We start from the raw sequence: 26284 nt of genomic DNA, 5'->3' as shown, positions 1-26284 counted from the left end.
CAAAATCACCCAATTCTTAAAACATTATTTTTAGCCCTGTAGACTAAATATCTACTATTTTGAGCTTGAGCTCTTAGTAGGTACTCATGAAGTGCTCACTGTGCTTTGGGGTTAGGGTTAAGTTAAGCAAAACATTAAATTTCTCTGTATGAAATAGTCAATGCTCGGATCTATCCATGATTCAAAACCTTTAAAAGATTAGGGGGAATAGTTTAAGTTAAAACAGTTTGCAAACCTTTGTCTAGCTGGATATATTAATCAGAAAATTACAAAACTTCTCAATCCAGTAATAGATAATATTTTCTTGGCGGCCATGTTTCTTCGAGGTCACACTTGGGCTTGGAAGCTTGAATATTAAAACAGTGCCTTACTGCTTTGTTTCAGGTTATTATCTAAAGTGTGACATATTTTTGTCATTCTGTTTTTCCACTGTATCCTGATAAAACGTGAGCAAACATCAGCGACAAAATCAACTTAGTTCCATAGTTTAATTCTAGTTTTACTCAACCACCCTGTTTCTTTGGTCCTCTGTCACAATGTTAATGTAGATGAACAAAGAAAGACAGAGATGGCAAGGCACCAGGAGTGTCTGACAGGAATATTTTCTTAGTTTTCTTTCGCTTCTCACTCGACAGAGCTTGTTAGCTTGTTTTAAAAAGTGGGATGATGGTACATTAATACTGTCCATAATGGTCATTGAAATATTACACTCAGACTTGTGTTAAGGGGGGCATAACATACCTCTTTTCCACCTTTTAACACCCTCGACTGGGGTAAGCAAGATGACAATGAAATTAGAGACAAAGACGATGGATATTCTAAAGTTACGGAGACAGTGCAGCATAATTCAAGTTAAAAAACATATCTGATAACCTTTAAGCAAACATCAGACCACACCTCATATTAGCATCCAGCCATGGCTTTTCTAACCTGTAAATTTAAAAATCATCTAACATGTCCCAAATGGCATACTTCTGTACTAAATGCTACATATTTCGAGTGCAAAAGTGCACAAAGTACATTCTCACTGAGACATATACTCAAATGCAGTATTCTAATGATGGATGCTTCACAACCTCAGTGAATGCCATAATGGTGACATAGTGGATGTTGTGCTGTTAGAATGCTATCGTGCTAGCTATGGTTAGGATCTGTTAGCTAGCTAATGTGTTATTTGCAGCAGCAGAATATTTCAATCAAGAGGAAAAAATTAAGGCAAAATAAGTTCATTTTCTTTAAGAGAATAATGTAAACATTAAATACAAGTGTATGATTTTAATAGTGAGTGAAAATAGCGATCAACTTCTGATTGTAATCGCTTAATGTCTGTTTACAACTTGCTGTTAAAAAAGAGGTAGAAGAAGAACACAGAAGCAGTTGAACTGTTGTCACTTCCTGTAGTGCTTGATTAAGGACAAAACTACACAATACTAGCTGTCATACATGGATATGGACTTATTGTAGTATATAGTAAAACAGTATGCTAACAGAAGTGTGCGATTTGTTTCTACCATGTGGTTATGATCAAGGAGCACTTTAGCAACAAGCTGCTCGACACTTTTTTGAAAATTGAAACTGCAGATTCATTTTGATGTATCAGATGCATTCAGTATTGATTATTGCCTCCAGGCTTTTTGAACTATCCCCCTCTGTCCTCTTTTATCCTGCAGCTCAAGCAGATCTGACTTCTTTGAGCGTCAGCTGAAAGCTAATTACTGCAAGTTTATTCTTTTTCAGAATTAAATTAGTGCTTTTTTCCTGTTCTTCCTGCAAATACAACCCTAATTGGATTAAAAAAAAATCCTTTCAAGGACATCATCCATGTATATTTATACCATTTTATTAAGAAAAAACAGCATCAATGTGATTTTTAATCAAATTTGTTGCTTTTTATTCTTAGACACCCAGCTGTTACTGTTTGGTTCCTGTCCCGTACTTGTCCCTCTCCTGCTACCCATGATGCTTTGGAACATGTACTGGATGTTTTTTGTTGACGTGATATTCCAACCTCGGGGGAATCACTAACAGATGCATCCCCCCCTCCCATCCCCACGTCCTGCTGCTTTGAAGTGCATGTCTGCTCATATGTGTCTGTGTGCAGATAACAGCCCTGATGTATTTAGCATTTGACGTGACGCCCACTTAAACTCTCTCTCTCTCTCACACGCACACGCATACACTTGTCACTCACCACTCAACATCTCGGTCACAGGACCCACAGGCTCTGCTGCAGCCTAATTTAATCTTGAAGACGGGACGACAACACTCATAAAAATAAAGAGAAGCATGTTTTGATCAGCCATCTTGACTTTTAGCAGATCTGACAGTGTCGCAAGGAGAAAACCTTGGCTTTTTTTTTGTTGTATAATGATGCTTTGTCATGTGGTTTGTCAGATGTTTTCTTTGTTCAGCTCTTCCAAACCGTTCCAAGTGTTTTTCTTCTCTGCGTAGATGCCTATTTTATAACAGGCATTAAACCTGTTACGTTGCAGCGCTTCCTGCTGCAGAAGTCGATTGATTACCTCTGCAGTCTCCTACAGTGACGCCACTCTGCCTCCACCATTACCCACGCAGGAGCCGCAGTTAGCAGCTCGCTGTTTGTGTTTTATGTTTCATGCTCTGTAATGATCCCTGAAAAGCTCTCCTCCAGGATACTGATATACTTTGGCTACAGCTTGTCAGGTTTTCCCTCCTCTCTTGAGGGCTTTTAGTTGATGTTTGACACGGTCCTGGATGCCAAATTTGATGTGTCTGATGATAAGAGTTGTAGTAAATCACGTAGACGCTGTCTGACCTCGGTGAAGCTAATCACTGTCCTCTGGCAGTTTTCTCCAAAACAGTGAAACATTTGATGTTTCTGAAGCAAAACAGCAAAACTGATGCTGTAGCAGCCTCTTACAGTCCTTTTTATTTGAAAAGATGCTTTGATTTTAAAGATTTGAAATGTAGAAATGGATTAGCTCACTTAAAGGTGAATATTTTATGGTTACCTGATGACCTGTGAGGTGAAGAGGTCAATATTAGAAGAATAAGGTGTATGTAGAAAAAGAAAATGTTCCCTTGAACACAGAGACTGACAAAAATTTCTATTTGAAGTGATAAAGCTGGTCAACATATATAGAAAGGGTAAGTAATAACAGAAAAACACAGTAATGAGTCTTTTCTCTTGCATTTTTTTTTACCAAGCTAAACCTTTGTCATTGACACATACCTGTTTCTGAGTTTAAAGCTGCATTTCCACTAAGCTGCCTTGTGTGATTTGGTTCATAAGACACGAAATCACTTGCATTTCCAGTGTCAAAAGTTTGAAAAGAAACCAAAATCTGATTTTTACAGCCCTTCTCTTTTGGCACTCTTCAGTCAGGGTACCAAGCACACTTATCTGTCTATAAAGACCGGACCTAGACTCACTGCAGTTCATTGATTGGTTGAAATAATATTCACTTCTTGTGTAACAGCGGTAATAATGCACAAGCACAAAATATGATATGTTCTGTGCCAGGAGTGCGCACAGTTAGCTGGCTTAACGGCTAAACTCAGATATCAAATTAGCTGGCTCAAGATGTACAAATCAGTGAAACTAGTTGTTTATCTTTTTTTTAATAAACATGGAACCTGAAATCCTGGTACAATGTTTTTTTTTTTTTTTTTTTTTTTTTACTGTAACGAAGCCTCCCACCACTAGTAGCTTCTGTAGCTTCAGTTAATGGCACTGCCTTCATGTCAGAGCTTTTCCCCCAGCTTTTTGCCGGATGTAAACATGAGAAGCTTAGCATTTAGCTTGTCCTATGAACAACATAGCATGGCTGTATTTTGAACTAGAAAATGAAAATGAAGTTCTCTGTAAGATTTTAAAACTCATGTTTAGCTACTTAACCAAAGTGACAAGTAATGAAATTAAGCAAGATATTAATCTGCAAAGAGTGACAAAGGCTGGAGGAGCTAACTGCTAATTTTAGCCACACTACTCTACTCGGCAAAGCTGTGTCATATGATATATACCCACTGACACAAAGGCCATGTGATATATTTGATTTTTTTCAAAGCATTTTCTCCACTTTAGACTGGTAGGTTAAACACAATTTAAATGCACGTTTAGCCAGATAAGAAACATCCTAATTTTGTGCTAAGCTGAACAGTTCTTCTCCCTTATTTTAACATGTGAGGCGGTTTCCTTTTCACTATTTTTTTTGTTTGACTTGAAAAATAAAGCTAAAATAGAATCACATGTGTAACCCTTTTGGAGACGAAAGACTGGTAGCCTGTCCCGGACGAGCCCCCAAATTATGTTACGCACCTGTCTGGGGGGTAGGTGTATAACATAATGGACTAACAAACTGGGTCGAATGCAAAACTAATAAGAATTTATTTACAAATCCTCAAATAAAAGGCTTCCTACAAAAATTCAAACAAGAGGCTGTGCATACAAAAGAAAAAGGCGCTATGGGCTCACAAAAAAGGGAATTACTCAGAAAACATGAACACAGATTTACATAAAACAGAGATATTTACAAAGGTTACAAAAATGTCAAACTTTACCAAACGACCAGAAAGCACAATTTAAACTACACCAAGTGTTTGAGGCCAGGAACAAAATGTTTGCTGCTGTCAGGATGCCACTGGATTGTCTGAAGGCTGCCATATTTGAAAGCCAGTGATTCAACCGAGGAACCACTGTGGATCTCGTGTGCCACTGCCACTGCCCCTCAAAATCCCCCTCACCATGAGAAAGGCTTGATGGGCATTAGCAGTGAAAATGCAAGCAAGATCTGCACCAAACTGAATCAAATCGAACCGCACTGTTTTATTGAAATGCACTGTAGTTGTAGTTTTACGACAACCTTAACATAAATTGTTGTTTTTCAGTTTATGGTCATAACTCAGACTTTGTCTTTGTCACTCACAAAAAAATGTGATATTGCAGTTTCAAGGAGCTAAATAGTTTCCTAATGGTCTTTTCTTGGATGGCAAATAGCATTTTTTCTGCATGTTAAAATAGAAGAACTACCTTATTTTTGACACAGTGGAAGACAGTGTTACCTATTATTTTTGCAGTTGTCATTGCATTATGTGTTGACCTGCTGTGACCAATGTGATACAGCCCCCTTACTTTGCTGAAACCCGATCTCGGCTGAGATTAAACTTAGTCGGTCATCACACCTCAACGTGCTGCCAGGTCAACATTAGTCAGCCAGACGGAGTTATGCCCTACTTCTGAGGCCAAAACAAGAGACTGGAGGGGCAGCTGTGGTCCATTTACACTTCTGGAGACTTAATTCTTGATTTTTAATCATAAACACATTATCAAAAATTTTATTACTGACACATTTTTAGCTAAAAGAATCGGGGAATAATGCACATTCCTGGACAGACTTCTCTTGAAAAAGGGTGACTATAGAAGGAGATGAGGAAAAAGATCATTTTAAGGTGTGCTGTAGTTAGTAGTGAGATTGTGATGGAGACTGTTGGTCGGTGGTGATGAGAGAAATTAAACAGGACGTGGATCAGCTGCAGTGCGGCTTATTGTTACTGCAGATCTCTGTTTACTTCTTGTTTCTGCTTTTTGTTCCCCGTGTTGTCTCTGTGTTATATAACCATTTGCCTCTGTGGCCATACAACACTGAGCATTGTTTCTAAGTTTCACTGCTGATACTGAAATCATCAACACCCTCAAACCTACGTCAGAAAAGCTTCAACTCCCAAAACGACTTGTATAACTTTGTTGGAGTGAATTCCTTTAGAAAAAGATCTTGGTTTCTGTTCAAACAAATACATCTGTTATGAAGGTGTCACAGGTTACATACACGGTATGAGTTAAGTAAATTTAGACACAATTTAAATCAACTTTGACATTTTGTTCTAACACGTGATACTGAAACGGGTCTCCTGGGTGTTTTTAGTCTTGTTTTTTTGGCCCATCAAGGGACCGGATGTCCTCCTTCCACACTATCCTTCCACAGACCGTATATAAATGGAAGTAGCCACAATGACATCACCCTTTGGTTTGAGGACTGGGACTGTGTGTAAAAACATACACTGCTCACCATATAGTCCACCATGTAAGGCACTCACATGTCCACATTAACATCCTGGATAGAGTGCACTTGTTGTATCCCAGAGAGTATGCCAGCATGACAACAGAGCACAGAAATGCAGAGCAGTTTTAATACAAGTAAAGAATTTACAACAAAGTAATGTTCGCTATTTCTCATGATGTTTACAAGCCTGATATCAGAACCTGTGCTCACAAATCAGTCAATGCACAAAAATTATATAATTATTTTCTTAAAAAGGAAGCTTTAGATTTCTTTATTACCTTATTTTTTCTGGAAAATTTCTTAAGTTTAATATCCACAACTGTAGGTGATACAAAATGTAATTGTGTTACAGTAGTATCACCATTATTAGCAGCCATATGACAGAGAGTCTAAAACTGTTCTTTATTTGCAGATGAGTGCATTGCTTAGTGTGCTACACAGAGCTCTCTACCTAGGGAACAGGCTGTAGAAACCTACTGTGAGACTTTAAAAAAACAAATCATAGGTTGTAAAAGACCATATTTGGGCATGATGGATGACAGTGATGTTTACTGACAGGCCATCAATTCTAATTGTCTGGTTTTAATGGTAGCACCTTGTCAACAGTAGCCTATTGGTGTTACATACAATCAGGAAACCATACATTGTATAAAACATGGACGTCGTCTCAGTGGTGTCACCCATTGGTTTCTGAAGTGGACTTTTAAAGCCCAATGATAGTGGTCACCATGTTGGAAATGCTGCCTTAGACTGACATGGAAAAGATTGGCCAGACACCATGTCTCTCATCAAACAAATCCATCTCACGAAGCTCCGATCTGAAACGATTGTGCCCGATCTGAAAACAGATCTGACCAATCAGTGTCATTTGAGGTGGTAGCTACCGGTTTACTTGTACTGGAAGCCGATTGCAACGGCTACCACTAGTGTAGCTTGGATGTAGCTGTAGAATAGCGGCAGTTTTATCAGAACTTGACCACATTTCTTGATTAAATAAAAAGCAAAGAACAGCACTGAGAACTTTTCATGACAGGGGAGATGTTTCTGCTCTTCTCCCTACCTGCATGATAGTTCCAGCTGGGGTTTGATTTGACTGTAAGCCAGTATAATGGCTGCTGCAGGTAGCAGTTAGCCCGGATGTATTTATGATGGATGTGAATATATCCCATGCAATGGACATATAAAACAGTCTAACTGGTGTGTCAGGTTAGCCTCAAACCACCTTTTGCCAATCACGTAACAGGCATTGGGTTGGGTCTTGAGCCTTTTGGCAAACAGCCACTATTTGCCACCCACTGGTGAGATCAGCCATGTCCCTGATCATGACAAAATTTAATGTTTGTACCAGGGTGTAAACATGTTTATTTCTGCTGTAAAAATTCACATTATTGAATGGGTGAGAATGGGACTACTAGATTTTTTAAACAAGCCTCAAGTGGAACTGCAGTTTTTGCACTGAGTTCAGTTTTCAGTGAGGTTGGTTTCCACATGTGGACTTGGTCCCTGCCAGCCTGAGGGAGCTTGTGTTTTGTCCACACTTTCAGATCAAGAGGCAATGACAGATTCTTATGGACCGTGGTTGGTATCAAACATCATAACACAACCAAAACACACTGACTACATGGCCACATGTAGTCACACATGAAATATATGGCACTTCCATTTTTTTTAGAAACTTGAAGCAGTTTTTATCTGTTTTCCTCCTTTTCAGTCCATTGAAGCAGAAGCCAAACCTCTGTTTAGCCTTGCTCCTGTTGCAACATCAGCCGTGTAGACTTAGTGTAAATGACTGGGGAGGTTTGAAGCCACTGTATCATTATAACCGCAATGTAAAGACAAACAAACCTTGTGGTGACTCATTGTTTATTTACATTTAAATGCCTTTCTTAACATTGATGTATCTCTGGGATTAGCTACGATGAGGTCATGACTGAGGAAGTGAAACGCCCTGACTGAAGCTTCAGTCACAACAAACCATGCCTGAGTTATTTTCTCTCTCTGTCTCCAAGAAAAGCTTTTCTCAGCAGTCAACATTTAAAAGCAACTCAGAAATCTTCCCCATTTTACTCCTTTCGCACTGCAGCACCTTTAACCTTATTTTTAGTATCAGCCTTGTACTAGTGAATAGAGCAGGAGGAAAAAGTGAATAATAGATTATCCATTTATGATTCATGTTTGTCTCTGTTTGATGTCTTTGTGACTGGGTAACCCACTTCTTTGTGGCTAACAGCATCTGCAGTTTCTTCCTGACTGGAGAGGAGTAGCTTACATCCTGTTTGCGTGCCTCTTGTCATTTGAACTGAACTTTTTCAACTCTAATGTTCAGACTAAGAACTGCCTTTAGTACATAGTTTTGCTTTTTATAGTCTTTCCTGTTTGTGCCCCGTATTTATGATGAGGGGAGGGCTAAGATAACTATAGAATAGTCCAACAATGGATTTTCACAGTTAAAGACCAGCATCTTCTGTCCTTATTAGTCCGGTATGACTGTGCAGAGACAGACATTGGTTCCTGTAGAACAACTGTTCACTCAGTTATTTTTTACATTTGTATTTTTATGGGGGGATATTTGTCTTTATTTAGATAGACCAGTGGATGGACAAGAAAACAGAGAAGAAAGAGTGGGGACTGACAGGGAAAGAAGCCGAGGACCTGACTCTAGACTGGACCCCCCTGATACAAGAGCCTTCAGTTGACTCTGTGTTACAGAAAATTTTGAGTTATTTCTCTAAAATTTTAAAATATATGCAATTAACAGAATCTTAGAACTGAAAAGTGTTAAATAACAATGAATAGTTAAAACTTAAAGTAACCATCTGAAGTATTCCTCAAACCATTGACTTTGTACCTCTGTCAACCTTGCATCTCCAGCTAACAAAGCTAGCCAGTAGGTTGCAATGTAAAAACATGTCAGCGTTACTGTAAGTCAACATAGATTAAAAAAATGTTAAAGAAGTAGTTTTTATTATAATTTAATAGTTTTATTTATTTTTGCTCCAAAGTGGCAACTGTTAGCATGTATTAGCCAACTAGCTATAATTAGCTAGTAAGTGCAGCAAGTCTACTAGTCCAATTCCTTTTTTAAATGGTAATTGAAAGTATAAATAGCGATGTAAAACTAGCTTACCTGTCCAACTACTTTTTAAAGTATTGATTATTGATAGGATAGTTATGTGTCACTACATCTTTGTTTTTTTAAAAAACATCATCAGCAACTGTTATCATGTTTGGCTAACTAGCTATATGTAGCCAGTTACAGCAAGCCTTTCCAGCTCCTTTTTTAGTTTTAATATCTGAAAGTATAATCATGTTTACTACTTTTTTTTTTTGTTAAAGTCAGAAGCAACTATTAGCACATAAGGCTAACTGCATTTAAGTAATACAGCTAGCTTACCTGTGAAACTACTTTTTTAGTAGTAAACACTGCTAGGATGATTCTGTATCAGTACATAATTGTTTATTTAGAAAAGTATGTCCGAATTCAGAAGCAACTGTTATCATGTTGAGCTAACTAGCTATAAGGCTGTAAGTAGCTTGGCACAGCTAGCTTACCTGTTTAACTACTTTTTCAGTCAATAATGATAGGATATTTGTGTTTCAGTACATCTATGTTTATTTAATAACATATAAATACTTCTTTTACTCTTAAGTCAGCAAGCATCATGATGTTTGGCTCACTGGCTTAAAGGTCAAAGTAGCTTGTAACTACAGCTAACCAACTTGCCCAACAACTTTTTTAGTGTTAATTACTAAGAGGATAATTATGTTTCAGTGCATCTTAGTTTTGATTTAAGTGATATTTTTATTACCTATTTTTTTCTCTGAAGCCAGCAGCAACTATAATCATGTTTGGCTTACTAGCTAAATGTAGCTAGCAAGTTTAGCCAGCCTGATTGTGGTAGTGGCTATTTTTAAAAGATTTTTTAACACATCTTAGTTTATTATTAAAAAGTATGTTTATTACATGGCTAACTGGCTCTTCATGTAGTGTACGTGCCCCATTAATTTTGTGTGTTCATAGACTTATTAGCTTTAGCCGTTGTCTTTAACACTATGCATCTTATCTGACCCTTTTTGTAGGTCCACAATCAAAACTCGACAAGAGCCATTTTTAATCACATTACTACATTTTTTTCTACCAATAAACTAGTTGTTAAGTTTAAGTGTTAATGTGGCTAGCTGAGCTTTGTTCGCTAGCTGAATCTTATAAAACATGCTCAACACTTCTGGTGAAATTTACCCTTTTTGGCTGAAAGTAAGAAGAGATTTTTTGTCTATTTCTGTGTGAAACTTAACAGCCATGGGTTAAAAAATGTCCCAAAAGAGCAGAATGCCTAAAAGGTATAGCCATGTTAGCCAAAGAAAGCTGCTATTAGTGACACTTCTGCTTTCAGAGATCCATAGACAAAACATAAGGATTATCCATAACAGCTGACTCACAGGTCTCTCTAATTGAAACCTTGCTGTAAAATAAATGTTTCTCTTCTTTCATCAGCTCAGAGAAGCTACATTTCTTCCCTGACAGTGATTAGTAGCTGTGGATGTTGTTGTTGCTTGTCGCTGTGACCTGGAACTCATAACAAACACAGCTGTTGGTCTGCCGTCCTCTCTTGCCGTAACAGGAGAATCATAGGGGTTCAAAGGTTCGGGGAGCGTTTGTCGGTGCAGGCCTGGAGTTATCTGTACCCTCAAAGGCAGCGGTTTGGTTGACATTTTGTTTATAGGCTGTTTTGGTTTCATGCATGCTTGATTTTAGACTCATTGACCTTTTGGTTTAAGACCTTATTCCTGTTTGTCGTGAGATGTAGCTGAGGAAGAGAACAACATGCATCTTATTTTATCTTGTTGAGCCCAAAATTGAAGAAAGCCTTTACTGTTAATCAGACTGCATGTAGTAACTTTACTTTATGAAGATTTAACAAATCAGTTGTAGATCTCCAAAAATCTTAACTTGAGGCATGTGTTTTGGCTATTGTTTCGATTAGTATCCCAGGAATGTTCTTCCTCTGTTTTTCCCTGGGGTGTGGATACTTGCTGCCCAAGAGTGTTTCCGTTTTTTCCATCCATAGAGGAAGAGGTGGTGGTAGGAGGTGTTCTACAAGGACTCAAGGGCTGTTAAACATCGTGTAAGCCTTCAAACACAGCCTGCAGATGGTAAAGAAATGAGCAAAATGCCTGTTTTTGATTGAAATATTGCAGATTCCTGGACTCACTTAATCTGCGTTTATGCATTTAGTGGAAGTGAAATCTCTTAGACAATGTCCCATAGCTTTTACTACACATACAGTATTTAATCTCCTCTCTTTTAGGATGAGTTTAATCCTTTGATTCCTTGGCACATGCAGGCTGTGCATACACATACAAAAGACACACATTCACTGTATAAACACGTGCAGGAGAAATGTGGATGCCAGGGATTCCTGAGGTTGGCCTGACCCAGATCCTGCGTGTCCCACTCATCACAAAGACACACAGACATATATGTGCAACATGCATTACTCTAAACAAAAGACTGTGACCTGCTTCACACAAAATTAACATCTGAACCTCTCATACTTAAAAAAATGATTACAAAGATTTTTCAACTCAAGATTTGGATTTTTAATTTGCACACAATCCTCTGAATCAAAGGACCCTTATGCACGCCCAGTGCAAAACAATTGTCCTATTTTCCACCTGATATGGTTGTCATTTTTGTGTTCTGGCTCAAGATGTTTAAAGAGCAAATAAACTTGAGCTCCTGTTAATGTCTGTGGGTGTCTTTGTCATAAAATGAGGACTTGTCAAGTAGGGCTGGGTATTGCCACGGGTTTCCTGAATCGATTCGATTTCGATTCACAAGGTCCCGATTTGATTCGATTTCCGATTCGATTCAATATCGACTCATTGAGGGATATTTCAGCTACAGTATCTGTTTTGCTTGAATATGAAAGGGAGTCTTAGAGAACTAATGGCAGAAATTCTACTTTCAGTTGAATTATTAATAAGAAACCTTCTAACTAGGCCCAGTATTTAAAATATTCAAGTTCACACTAAAAACTGACCCCAAACTTCCTTCCTCAAAATACTTTTTATTGACCAATACATTTGATCAATCAACATAATAAAGTGCAACATAGACTTAACAGTCTTAATAAAAGACCAATCTTTGAATAAAATGAATCAATATGGAAAATTTAAATAAAAAATCAATCTGATTTGGAAAATCAATTTTTTTTAACCCAGCCCTATTGTCAAGCACAAAGCTTGATGTTCCTATTCTGAGGAGGTAGAAAATGACATCTAAAAACTGTGGCACAGCGTGTTCCTGATATTTAGAGGAGGCATTACAAAGGAGGACATACGACTTCTGCTAAGCTTGTTCATATACAGGTTGCGTACCTTCTAAGCAGTGTAAATACCAATGCGCCAGCCTGCAGGCACACCTGTCTCCTTAGAGAAATGAGAGTTGGGGCGCAGATGGCCTAGTGTGTAAGGTGTGTTGTGTAGTTTTAGGTAGGACTAGTAGACTTACAGTACTGTGCAGCCATGTCTAGGCCAAAGATTGAGGCTAAAGTAAGGCGTAGATGGGGCAAGTAAGCTGCCTGTGGGCACTATTGAGCAGGAGGTGAACACGACCCTGGTTGTGTCTGGATGTCCTTGCGTAATACCAGAGGCATGAGAAAATAATCTGTTGAGAAAATAACAAAGTCCACAGAGGGTGAAATAAAAGGTGGATGTGGTGAGTAATCAGGAGCTTGTGCCTAGGGCCTGGAAATCATCGGCACCTGGAGCCTTTGTCTTTTTTCATCCTCATCCCTTTGACTTCAGATTTTGTCTTATGGACTGAGGCTTCAGGACTGAACTACATTTATATACATAGTGGCATCAATATTGGTATCCTCTAAAATACATTTGTAAATACTGGCACATCAGTGAAAATCCAGTATCGTACATCCCTATCAGGCCTGCCCACAGATTTCACGGGGCCCTTGTCAAATCCAGAGAATGGGCTCTTCCCAGTTGTGATTTTTTTGGTGGTATCATTGTATGTATGTTGGAGCAGTAGCATTAGTGCCAGTCTTGGTGCCACATTTCATCAGTTTTGCTCACATTTCTGTGGGTTTATGCCACTTTTAATTCCTTTTTGCCACTTCCCACCCATTGTTGCCTCTGTTGCCACTGTTAACCCCTGTTCGCTACTTTTTATGCCAAATTTTTCAATTTGTAACTCCAATTAGCTATTTTTATTCTCATTTTTTCAACTGTAACCCTATTCACCACTTTTCTGCATGTTTTAGCCACTTTGAACCACGTTTTGCCACTTTCTGCATTTCTGACTCATTTTTGACACTTTTGAATCCCTTTTCTCCACATTTTCTGCCCATTTTTGACACTGTACAACAATTTTTGCCACTTTTAGCCTATTTTTGCCTCTGTTAACCCATTTTTGACATTTTTAACCCTATTTTTGCCTAAGAGGGCCAGGTCACCTGCAGACTATTGATGTTTAAGTTCAAAGTATGGACATTTAGGACTGGACTGATGTCATTTGCATTTTAGGAAGTTCTTGTTTTATTCTGAAGTGGAACAAAACTGTGTATGTAATATTATTTACAGAGGCCCAACAGGAACAAGTAAACAAGCTTCCTTTGACAGGCAGAAACCTCAAACAGAAGTACATCCATTGACAGATGGCTACCTGCCAGAACTGCATTGGCTAAAAAATTATAAAAACATATATATATATATAGAAAGAGAGAGAGAGAGAGAGAGAGAGAGAGAGAGACAAAGGCAAAAAGAAAAAGCAGGATAGAGAGGAGATGAGTGAGATACAGGGACGCACACAGAGGGAAATGTACATACAGCAACAAAACTAAGAACAGATAATACCAACTTTTTGAAGCAATGCCAGAAACAATAATAGGAATATGAATGACACAAGCAATAACTGAAGGAAAGGAAATGAAAAAAGGAAGACAAGTTCAGGAAACAAAGACATGACTTTGTGGAATCAACCCAGGGGCTTTCCTACATAGTTTTTGGTAAATGTCGTGTTATAAGTATTATATAAGGTTATTAGAAGAATAAATATCCACAATTTGTTGATTTTTTTGTGAGATGAGCTATTTTTCCCGACTGTATGTGGTTAATTTCAGCTCAAAATGGCCTGCTTTGGCAGGTTAACATTTTGAAATTCCTCCGAGTTTTATTTTACCAATGGTTTAATCTGGATTTGGATATTATTAGCAAATCTGTCCCGTTTCAAACAAAGTAAAGTTGTCCTGGCCAGTGTGCACATCAGACCCGGTGAAACACATGCTGCAGTCTGCGGTCACTGTGCCGTCGCAGGGTGCCTCGACAGAAGCCAAACCCCCTTTTATGGCCGACATTCTCAGTATGGTGCTTAACGCTATTTTTAAACTGGAGTCTGTCACAGTGGCACAGAAACCTGGGACGGCTGTGGAGGGACGAGAACCCGGGGGGGAGAGCTAGACGGGTGAACATCATGCTGAATTTGTGTTTCTGTGTTAAATAGAGCCTGTCACATGAAAGAACGATCACACGATAAGACGCACTTGTTGACTTAGCACTGACATATTTCTGCAAGGCTGCGTTTAGTGTCACCACTGTCACAGGGAAAAACAGAGAATATGTTGAAAGCTGCAAAGGCATCATCCCATTTCAAGACTTACCACAACTACAATTAAGTATGTAGTTGTTGGTGTATTGTAGACATATGCCTTATCAACAACCAGTCCTAGACTGCTTCATAAATAACTTAGAATATAATGGAGCTCTGCAAGTGTAAAGCCATTTTTTCTTTGTCAAGAAACATACATGATTTGCAGTTGTAAATATTTTTCTCTTTATAAGCAGTTATTAGCTTGCATTTATTGTCATTATTCTGTGTTTAGCTGTGTGGCTCTCCTGGGATTGCTTCAATGTTGGAACAAACAGAAACTGAAACTTTTCTGCGAGCCTACGTGGAAAGCATCACGCAGGAACAGCACGCATTCCTGCCCTTCCTGTGCCTACAGGGAAAGTCTGAGGCAGGGAGAGAAGCAGCAAGGAGCCAGAGCAGAGCAGACATCAGTGACAACAGATTGACAATGATGAAGTCAGATGCTGAATAAATGAGGAGCTGGGGTGGAGGAGGGTTGCAAAAAGTGGCAGTAAAGAGTATCAGGCTAGAGCAGCTTAAAAAAGGCAGCAGGAGTGCAATTAGCCAATCACGTGCCTAGAAGAGGATCAGCTTGCTGCCAGCTGATGAGGGCTTGTGTGAGATCAGTTGATCTCAATTATATGGCCTGCCTGATAACACTAAACACTCAATTTCGAAAATGTCGAAATGCAGTACAGGCCCATTTCATCTTTCAAGCTGCACTGTAGATGGGGAACTGGGAAGAGGGTTTTGTTGGTGCCTTAAAATGAATAAAAACACTCGTAAAAGGATGGTCTCCTTCATGTGTATGGACAAACAGCACTCAGTTGATGACGTGAGTAGCAGCCATGGTTGCTTCATCTTATTTTTTCTTCTTGGCAGATTTACAAAGCAACTACATACACACCACCTACTGAAACTGTATTTATATACAGTCATGCTCAGGCATGGAGTGATGTTGCTTATATGAAAATGGACCAGTGATGGAAATGGGAGCAATCATGCTCATGCACATAAAAGTCCTTCAAGAAATGCTTTATTTTTGCATAAACTGCATGCCTCCACTGCTTAATATGTTTCAGGTATAGGCTCAATCACATTTGTGTATTTGTAATAAACACTACTGGAAAGGCAAGTCTTATAAAGATGCAGAAGAACAATGATCTGACTCAGTAATGCAAGTTCATTATTAGTAAAATTGCTACCAGTAGCTACCATAAGCTGCTGTCAGCACTAAACAAAGTCAGACTCTTGCTGTGAAGCCTTTCAGAAAATTCAGTTGAGCTTGACTCGACTTTATTGCAAATAATTGTCTCTGCCTCCCACAGAAGTTTATAGTGTGGTCTACCATTACACAACTGCTGTCATCACCCCTCTCTTACAGTACCATTAAGCTGCAAGAAAATACACAACAGCCACACCCATGCTGTGCTTACTGTAATAACTACTCAGCAGTGAAGAGTCATGTGAGGTTGGCGTCTTCTGCTGCAAGAGGTCTTCTGTTGTCTTTTCTTTGCAACGAAACAGCAGAAAGAAGTCGTCTCTGTCCTTGACCTTCTGTTCAGATCAGTTTACTACAGACGTGTTTAAAAGTTTCTGCTTATATTTCAGTGACTAAAATGATTTAAGTCTTTCTCTTGTTAACTCCTGTACAAGAATGCAAAGACAAAATCCTAAATTTGTTTTGTTCAATAGAAGCTTGAATCTTATGGAGATATTACTGATGCAGAACTGCTTTTGCATGTGTAAAAAGATCCCTTCACATATCAGTAAATATTTGGACAAATTTTGTGAATGCTCAAGTGTTCCTGCTTTAATAGCTGGCATGCACATGTCATTAGATCCACCTGATGTTCTGTCTGCTACAGGTCTATTGGGCATGATCTAGGTTTTGTTTACTCCTAGTTCATGCTCACAAGCTTACATTTTTATTAAAAGTTAATGATAACAACTACGGATCCACTTGACTAGCTGTCTAAAAGATTTTAGATAGATCCCCTGGTAATAGGCACCAGAATTAGGTTGGCTACCCTCATTCTTAATCATTTTTTTTTTTTTTTTAGTTCTAAACTAGGGGTGTGTATTTGCAAGAATCTGGCGATACAATATGTATTAGGGGTGGGAATCACTGGTGGCCCCACGATACAATACTATCACAATACTTGGGTCACGATTTGATATTGCAATTTTAAAAATTTTGTGAAAGGCTACATGGAGTATTGCGATACCATATATTGCAGTATATTGCGATCTATACCATTTTTTAACTGTTCAGCTGAGTTAGTGTTAGTCTTGCCCTGATGTTTGTCGTATTTCTGCAGTATTTTATTTTCGTGTAGCATTCTCTTGCAAATGTGTCATGTCCATTTACTTCGTGCCCTGCTTGCATTCCTAAAGTCCTTCCCCTGGTGCTGCCATATTGGTTGTACTAACTTTCTCCTGCTCTGTGACCTTCACCTCTGCCAACCTCACTGGACAAACAACTGTCCAAACAATTGATTTTATTTTTCCATTATCATAGAATTCAGTTCATATAGCCATTAATTTGAACAAAAAAAAAAAAATTGATGCTTGGTGGACAAGATGATATGATATATCACCAGACAAAATATCGCGATATTATGCAGTATTGATTTTTTCTCCCACCCCTACTGACAAAATCAAATTTATAACCATCAGATAATCAGGCTTTGTTGACTTGTAAAGCACTTTGAATTGCCTTGTTGCTGAAATGTGCTATACAAATAAACTTTGCCTTGCCTTGGTCAAAAGGGAGGAATAAAGAAAATCTTTAAGATTATCTTGTAGTGTATGCCTGATTTTAGGTGTGAGACCTCAAATACACTGGGTTTTTATCGTGTTTCATGCTCTAGAAGATTAAAAATGATAGAAACTGCAGTGATCCTCCTCGTCCTAACCATTCCTTCCTCAGACTCTGTACCTCGGACGTCCTTATAAGGTTGGTGGTGAAGAGGTCCAACTCAAAAAGTGAGCTTCACTTGGAGAACAAAATAATCTTCTCAGGAGTGCAGGGACATTGCAATCCTCTTTTTGCCAAATCCTAATCCTTTTTTCAACACCAGGTACGAGCAGTTTGAACAACATCTTTTCTCTCTTGTTATCCAAACACTCACGCGGCTCCCGGTCACATCCTATTATTCCTCAATTAGGACACCGTAGTAGCAGTCTGTGCATTAAGCTGCTAGTTAGAGTACAGTGGGGGTGAATGGAGAGGAGCCAAGAGTTAATCTGTGATTTATGCGGTTCGGCGAGTGTTTGGACGGGCCTGAGGAGAGCGTCATGCTCCATCTGCCCGATGTTGGCCGCCTTTCACCTTCCTAACTCTGTATCTCTGTGCTCCCCTCTCATTATTCCTCTTGTTGCCACTGTCTTTATCTCTTTTCTTTTTGTTCTCTTTAAATCCTAAACTCCCTTTCCCCCCTCTGTCATTATAAAACAGGCTGCTGCACCAGTTTCACTGCTCTCTCCCTCTCTCATTGTCCTACAGCTCTCCTTTCTCTATAAATCACTGCTCTCACTCTCCATGTGTCCTTGGAGAAGAGCACATTTTGTCTCTTTTCTCGCTCTTCTACTTCTTTATCTTTTTTGCTTCTTCTCTTCCTCCTCCATCTTCTTCCTTTAGTTGTCCTATTTTTTATCATTCTATTTTTTATCCCTTTCCTCTGCTTCCTTCTCTCCTCTTTACCTTCTTCGCCTGTCCCCCCTTCTTCTTAGTGTTATCCTTCTTTGTCCTTCTCTTTTTCTTCTGTCCCTCTTCCTTGTTTGTCTTTTATCTTCTTCTTCTTTCCTTGTCTTATTATCTCTTCTTTTTCTCCATCTTTCCTTCCACAGCTTCCTTCTTTAGCGCAACAATTAGAGCAGGACGAAGGCAGAGAAGCAGCTGATCTCAGAGACAGTATCAGCGGGTCTGCAGAGTGTAAAACAGACTTGGAAGAGGGAATCAAACAGGATGTTTTTTGTGGCTTTCTCCTTCCGACAGGGTCAGAGTTCAGGAAGTCAAGCCTCATAAGCAGATCTGTGTGTGCACTTTAAAAGTTGAGTTCTCATGTGAAGTTTTTTCACAGACTTTAGTGTTACATAAAACATAAATGAAAGGTTTGACTAATCCAAAAATGAGTCAAAAAAGAAGTTTTAACTGTCAAAGATTATTTGGGGAGTCAATGAATGTCTTAAGTAAAAATTAAAGGAAGTAGATATAACGTGACAAAATTCTGCAAGCCTTGTAAAGAATCCAACTTCCCTTGATGTACCACTAAGATGTAAAGCTGCAAAGATAAGCCAACCAAAAGAAAATTAACCACTCACTGTTTTGATCATAATTTAATGACTTCAAAGCTAAAATCCTCCTGGTTTCTGCTCCCTAATTACAGGATTAGCTGCTGTTTTTGTCATCTATAAGAGTACATAATGTGCTTTCATGCTTAAAATAATGCAAGGGATGTGTATTTATATGTTTAAGTATACGAGTGTTTATTTATAAAGCACCTTTCATACAATGTCTATAAAAAGTATTCACTCCCTTGGATGTTTGACCTTTTATTGATTTTTATAAATCAACCATGGTCAATAAATTTGGCTTTTTTGACACAAAACAGTTCAAACAGTTCTTCACTGTCAATGTGAAAAAAGATCTCTGCAAGGAAATGCCAATTAATCAAAATATGTAATGTAAAATTAATGACTGCATATATTTCACCACCTTTAGAGTGACTTACGTAATTCAACAGAGGTGCTAGTAGTCTCACAATTAGTGAAATGAGGATCACCTGCATGCAGTAAATGTCTCTCATGTGATTGCAGTCTAAAGACACCTGTGTCTGGAATGTCCAGTCACTGGTTAATTAGTATTCCTGGTAGGGATGGGAACAGTTAATCGATGATCGATCAATTGGTCGTTAAGAATGTGGTCGATCACGGGGAATTAAGTCGATCTGATGTTGGCATTTAATAAAGACACTAAACACGTCTTACTCTGCACTGCACAACAGTAACTACTGGCATGACATTGTGAGTGGGTTTTTTTTTTGGTTTTTTTTTTTTTTTTTTTTTTTTTTTTTTATGAGGCCCGCTCTCTGTTATATGATGGGCTATTGTCGTTGGATTCCTTCTAACTTTATTTTGTTAAAAAAAAATGGCAGCCAACCAGAGTCAGACCGATATGGGATTTTTGGGGCCAATGCCGATACCGATACTGGGGGCTAAAAAAGGCCGATATCCAATATATTGGTCGATAACCGATATATCAGCCAATATATGAAATAAGAACATTGATATACACAGGATAGATACTGTAGATGAACATAAATTCTTATATTTATATTATCTTTGTTTATTTCACAAAGATGCAACTTAGACGACGTTAAGACGCTGTATAATAGTCTTTTATTAGATAATGGTGGGCATGTGAATTAACAGTTGCATTTATCATTGTTTATTTTTGACTCCTGCATATCTACACCTCTAAGCAGTAGAGACACAACTGGTCAACTACAACTCCCACAATGCTTTGCATGTCAACAAATATGGCTGCCCACTGAAGAAAGTCAAAGTACATGGTCGAAAATGGATTAAAAATGGATAAAAAGACGCTTATTATCGGATGTAACGCTGTGGATTTAATCTCCAAAGACCCTGAAAAGTCACCAAACTTTCGGGCTCACTACAACGGTGTCCTGTAGAGCTACGGAGACATTGATGGTAGCAAATGAACGGCAAAATAGTCAACTTTCAGTGGAAAAAAAGATTACGATTATTAAAAGATTTCTATGACTTACAGTTCAAAAGTTATCAATGTTTTTTAAACAGTGTCACGTATTGTTGTATAGGACAACACTGTCCTCAGAGACTCTGGTAAGTCAAATCTGGGCTCACTAGAAAATGTTAGTGCCCACGACTTACGGTTCAAAGGTTACCAAGTGATTTATAAAGGGACGTGCCTGCCACACGTATCTGTGCTGCGTGAGCTCTAAGGGTTAATATATCGGCTACATATTGGCCAATGTTGATTGATCTGTGATACGCTAAAATCGGCCCGATTAATCGGCCCACCGATCAATCGGTCGGGCTCTACAGCCAACTAAGGCTATTTTTTCTTGTGGTTGTTTTGGGGCTTGAATAGTTTTTTTGAGAGGCTTGCATATTTTTTTGCGCATCCCCGCAATAGGTAACACAATAGACCATGCCTTGTTTATGTTTAAGAGCCCTAGGCTTTCAAAGGGTGAAAATAAATAAATCATCGACAAACACACTTATTAGTTACCTTTTGTTATATAGGGAAATGTTATATATATACATATATATATATATATATATATATATATGCAGTACGATTAAAAAATCACAATTAAATATTTTATCTAACCTCATTGAGCCCTAATTCAGGCAGATCTAATACCCACTCTCTTCACTGTGACTGTGAAGCCATACTGTTGTAACTCATGCAGAATGTGTCTTACTGTACCTTGGACATCCCTGAAAAATACGTCTTGGAACAAACTCCTGACATCAATTTCAGACTGACTGTAAGCATTATTTATTTATTTAAACCGCTTGTTTATTTTTTTTCAGCTGAGCAGCCATGAGCATTATGTGCTTAACAGCGAAGTCGAAGGATTTACAGATGAGTTCAAGCAGCTCTATGGGGATAATTAAGCTTATTATCATTAATTATCCCCCTGACAATCACTATGTAAGAGTATTTTTAAGGGGAGTGTGCCAAGACAGACTTACACAACAACCTCTGCTGATTCCCTCTGCTCCTACAGGAAAAGTCAGCATATATCTCGGCCTCTCTGTCGTATTTTTACAGTGATTCTGCTGCTTCCTTTAAAGATAGCTAAGAGTTTTCCCACTCTTGTGTCTCACCTGCTGCTGGTGTTTTAACACTGCTGTCAGGAGGTGTTTCCTCTGTATGACTGAAACACTCAAGGACAAGAGGGGGGTTTAACTTGTGAAAAAGATGCGGGTGATATCTGCAGTGCGAGTGTTGTGTTAATGCAGTCACAAAGGGTATTTAAGGTTTTTAGTGGCAGTATGTCAGCAATAAGTGTGGAGTAAAATCATTGGTGTTTATTGGAAGAAAAGCCCCAGAGAGGGAAAACTTTAGGGAAATGAATAACGTAACAAAAAGAAGACAAATATGGCGAAAAGCATCATGACAGCACAAGGAAAGAGAAGTTTCATCAATCATTTCATATTTTTCTGTCTTCCAGCTCTGCCCCTACAGACGAACTCTCAGTCCATCCAGAATGGAGACAAAAGTTCAGAAAAAGACCCCCTGATGTCAGACGACTCAGCCATCACAGACCTCTCCCCTAAAACAGACTCCAGCCCCAAAACAGAGACCCCCACCAAGACAGACGCCTCCTCCAAGACAGATGTCAGGCCATCCACCCCTGGCAGCGGCAGCAGCCCACAGCCCAAGAAAGGTAGAGTTATGGATTTGTTTGTTCATTAGCATCTAAGAGTCAAAAGAATGAGGGTTGGTTTCACTTTCAAAACACTCTTGCAGAGGTTAATGCAACATTTAAGAGGTGCTGGTTACCTTACAGTATGTCTGCATGCTCCATGTATGGAGGCTGTTTTCCTAGAAGTGAGCAGCCTGTTTTGGATGCCTGTTGCTCCTTTTTCACTCGTTATTCCCTACGCTCTCTCACCCCATTTTTTCAAGCTGTATCCACTGTAGGCCTGCACTAAAAAATTTTATATGGCAATGTATCGTCACATGTTCCTTGCAGATACAAGTGTCGATACAGATATTACATTATCAATTTGGACATAAATGCTGTGATGAGAGTTTTTAAATGTATATGTCTCAGGGGGCAGTTAACAAGAAAGCCAGCAGATGGCAGCAGGTGCTAAACTGCACTATGCAGCACAAGCCTCACTCCAAAACAAGTTAGAGGTGGTACTCAATAGTAACATGGATAGTAGTCTGTCGATTGCCAGTAAGAATGAAGGCAAAGAAACTAGATGATTTCAGGTTTCTACAAACACCAGAAAGTCAGGAGCTGGACATGATTAATGTAAGTTGTGCAATAAACAAGGTAAAACTCTGCAACAACACCAGGCTAATTAGTCACAACAGCTAGGCTCACTGAGCTAGTCTGTGTCATCCCAACCACTGAATGACACTGTTGAGTAAAAATTTCCCTCAACTTCTAAACAGGATAAGGAATTCATAAACAGCACTTCATGATTTATATGTCAGGTCTTTAGCCAAAAAATGGTGCTGACAATGAAGGCTTCAGACAGCTGCTTAAGGAGTGTAACGCTGCTTTACTCTCACTGTTGGTTCATTTTAGAAACTGCAGTGCCATTTTATGAAGATGAAAAAAGTCATTCTTGCAAAAGCAGACGGGCTTAAAGTAGAGTAAAACCAGAATATATTATAAGAGAAGTATCAAAAACAAGGGGCATTCTAAGTTTAAAGAAAAGGTTTAATTTTACTGTATTTGCATTTTTTAATTACTTAGTAAGTATAAATAGACTGTTTTAGTTTACTTTGATCTCTGAGGATCTGTATTTAAGTGTTTTTATTTAAACATTTTTATTTCTGCCGTACAGTTTGACAGTTTGATATGGGGTCTTATGAGGATTGACTCCCTTTTGGAGGCAGCCTCAAGTGGCCACTTAAGGAACTGAACTTTTGTTATTTTGCATCATTTTTTATTCTAATCTTGGATGTTGCTACAGGTAGTTTTCTCTATATTCTGAAAAGACAAGCATCTTTCTGGTATAAAACTAGAGATGAATGTATGTGCTGTGAAACACTGGTGCTTGTCTGTTTGATTTTGAGGCAGCATTAGAGGTAGCTAAGACTGTACACTGTGTTCCTTAGATGAAACAGTAAATAAGGCAGAGTGATCCAGCAGAGATACTGGAGTAAGAGTGAGTGCCTGACAATGAACACAGTGAACAGAAAAAGTTATTATAATGCTGTTAGAAGGGTTAAGATTTAAAAGACAGACTAGTTTTCCATATCGGAGGCTGATAAAACTGCTGCAGTTTTGTCTTATTTCAGTATAATAATGGTGTTTTTTCCAGTATTTATTTTTTAATGGCTGATGAAGTGTAAACTGTGGAATCAGCAATTTTTCATCCTGCTGCTGCTGGTATTGTGACTGCGGTTGGCCGTGAGCTTGTTTATTTTCTCATTAAAACCTGTTCCATGTTGTTGCATGTTGCTTTTGCACTTAACAACACGCAAGAACACATTAAGAAGTATAAAAGCATTATGAGAATAAAAGGATGATTAAAAGTGAAATGTAAATCAAGGTAGGGCATGTTCCTGCTCATTTTTTTATGTCTGACCTTGATTTCAAGAGAAAATTAACTCCTTAGATATGTAAAAACGTAAATGTGCATTTTTTCATACAGTTTTTCTTATGGAAGTTTTGATGTATATCAAGTTGTTCCCTTCTTAAAGATGGATCTAGAAGAATGTCAAATCACCATTCACCCTGGTGAAAACAGGTCTCTTAGTGTGAAGGACTGATGGAGAAGGAGGGTGAAGGATTGGTGCATTACGCTGCATCTCAACTGGACCAGAACCTCCAGGCTGATGACATTTAATTTTCTCTACTCTTCACAATGGCTGCGTACGAACCAGACTAGCCATTTAAGAAAGTCTCCTAAAGGTGGGCACATTCAGGTTGCCATGGAGACCATGCTCAAGTGCTGCAGGGCCCTGTATGATTGGGTGAGGAAGCGCGGCATGCATATTACATAGCACAGAAGAAGGGATGAACGGCTGCAGCGAGGAGACAGGCTCAGCACTGAGCACCCCAGGGGTCTCTGGTTTTTAAACAGAGTGTGCGGCTCTTCAGTCGGGGGTTTTCACAGCACACTTTGAGATGAGAAAGTTATAAAGACCCATGTGCCTTTGAAATAATCAGGATTGGTGCTGATGAACACTGCTGATCACACTGGCAAAAAGGTGCATGAACATTAGGAGTTTGAGGTTGTCTGGTAATGGAAAGACAGACTTGTTGTTCAGCACACTTTTGGGAGCAGATGGCCTTGTAGTTAAGAGGGACCACATGTATGCAGGCAGCCCAGGTTCAAATCCAGCCTGTGGCTCTTTCCCTGCATGTCATTCCCCACTCTGTCATCGCTGCATCTCTATCTACTCTCCTATCTCTCCATTAAAGGCAAGGATGCCCCAAAATGAATTTTTGGATGAAATTCAGCACAGTTTATTTAACACAGGGACCCCCGAGTGTGGCTAATGTTAGCACCACTGACTTCCACACCCCTGAGCAGGATGTGGTTACTGTTGCTCAATTGTCAATTGATGGTTATACAATTATAACCTAAAACAGCTGACATAAAACTTAATCTAATTTTCTAGATTGAAACACTGAAAAAGCATGCTATTCCTGAGAGATGCTATTGCTGCTGTGTGTTCACTGTGCTTGTTTACATCTAGATAGTGGAGCATTGTGACTGCATGGCAGTAACAGTTAACCACAGCTATAGCTACTAATGAACATTACTAAATTAATACAAAATGTAATGAATAATAAGTTTGAATGACAAGCAGTTTTGGACTAGACTAACAGACTAACCCAGGGTGTCTTTAAAAGTATTAAAAGTTGATAAATCAATTCATCAAAAGTTACGGCCTCTAAAAATTATAAAAAAGACTTAAACCTCAGACTATAGGGTGTTAAATTTTGCGTAGCTGTGTCACTTATGTAAAAGGTAAGAAATAGAAGATACAACAGGGTCTTAAAATGTATGAAAACAGTCTTAAAAATGTATTTAAAAGTATTAAATTTATTGTCAGATTTTCTATATATACCCTGTAACCAGAATGCCAACTTAAAGCAAGCTAAGCAGCACATCCACAGCTCCAGCAACACTTTTAACCATCCTATTAATTCTGATAACCAGGGGTGATTACTGATTGATAGCAAGTGCTCCTCTGATACCAGTCGGGTTAAAACACACAATATGAATGAAAATCACTGATTTTTGGCATTTCCCAGCTCTGCTATCACCATACTGTTTTTTGTTTGATATGGTGCTTTTCTACAAGGTGTTATCTGCTGGACTCAACACCACATGTTATTCCATTAGGGATTGCACCTGGTACATTTTTGGTAGACCTCTGGTGAGGTTCCAACTAAGCGGAGCCAATACTTAAGTGTGATGTCAAGACACTACTGACCACCGAGTGGTCTGAAGAGTTTCATATTTTCAAAATCTCAAGTCTTTGGGATCACCATGATGTTTTTATGTAAAAGTGAAATGAGCCTTTGTGTTCTTTTTGGTCAGCAGCGGTTTTGACCATGGATGCCATTTTTTGCCCTCTCTCTTTTATTGTTTAATCAGACTGTGAGTCAGTGAGGCCTGCAGGTCTTTAGCTGTTGTTCTGGGTTCTTTTGTGACCTCCTGGATGAGTTGTTGATGCACCCTTGAAGTAATTTTGGTAGGCCAGTCACTCCTGGGAAGTTTCACCTCTGATCCAAGTTTTCTCCATTTGTGGACAATGTCTCTCACCGTAGTTTGCTGAGTCCCGAAACCTTAGAAATGTCTGTGTTATCCTTTCCAGACTGATAGATGTCGACAACTTTGT

General features: G+C 38.8%; 1 protein-coding gene across 6 annotated transcripts in view; it reads left to right on the top strand.

Moving 5' to 3' along the window:
- The window catches only part of LOC121523931 (MAP7 domain-containing protein 1-like), a 62078-nt gene that overhangs the window by 8565 nt on the left and 27229 nt on the right, over positions 1-26284 (top strand). For all 6 annotated transcript variants that reach the window (XM_041809012.1, XM_041809009.1, XM_041809013.1 and 3 more), the window contains exon 2: positions 21915-22130. In XM_041809012.1, coding sequence (XP_041664946.1) covers positions 21915-22130 — 216 coding nt within the window. The remainder of the gene's footprint in view (positions 1-21914; positions 22131-26284) is intronic.

Source organism: Cheilinus undulatus, linkage group 16, assembly GCF_018320785.1.
Source record: "Cheilinus undulatus linkage group 16, ASM1832078v1, whole genome shotgun sequence".
NCBI lineage: Eukaryota > Metazoa > Chordata > Actinopteri > Labriformes > Labridae > Cheilinus > Cheilinus undulatus.
This window is presented reverse-complemented; position numbering and strand designations above follow the sequence as displayed.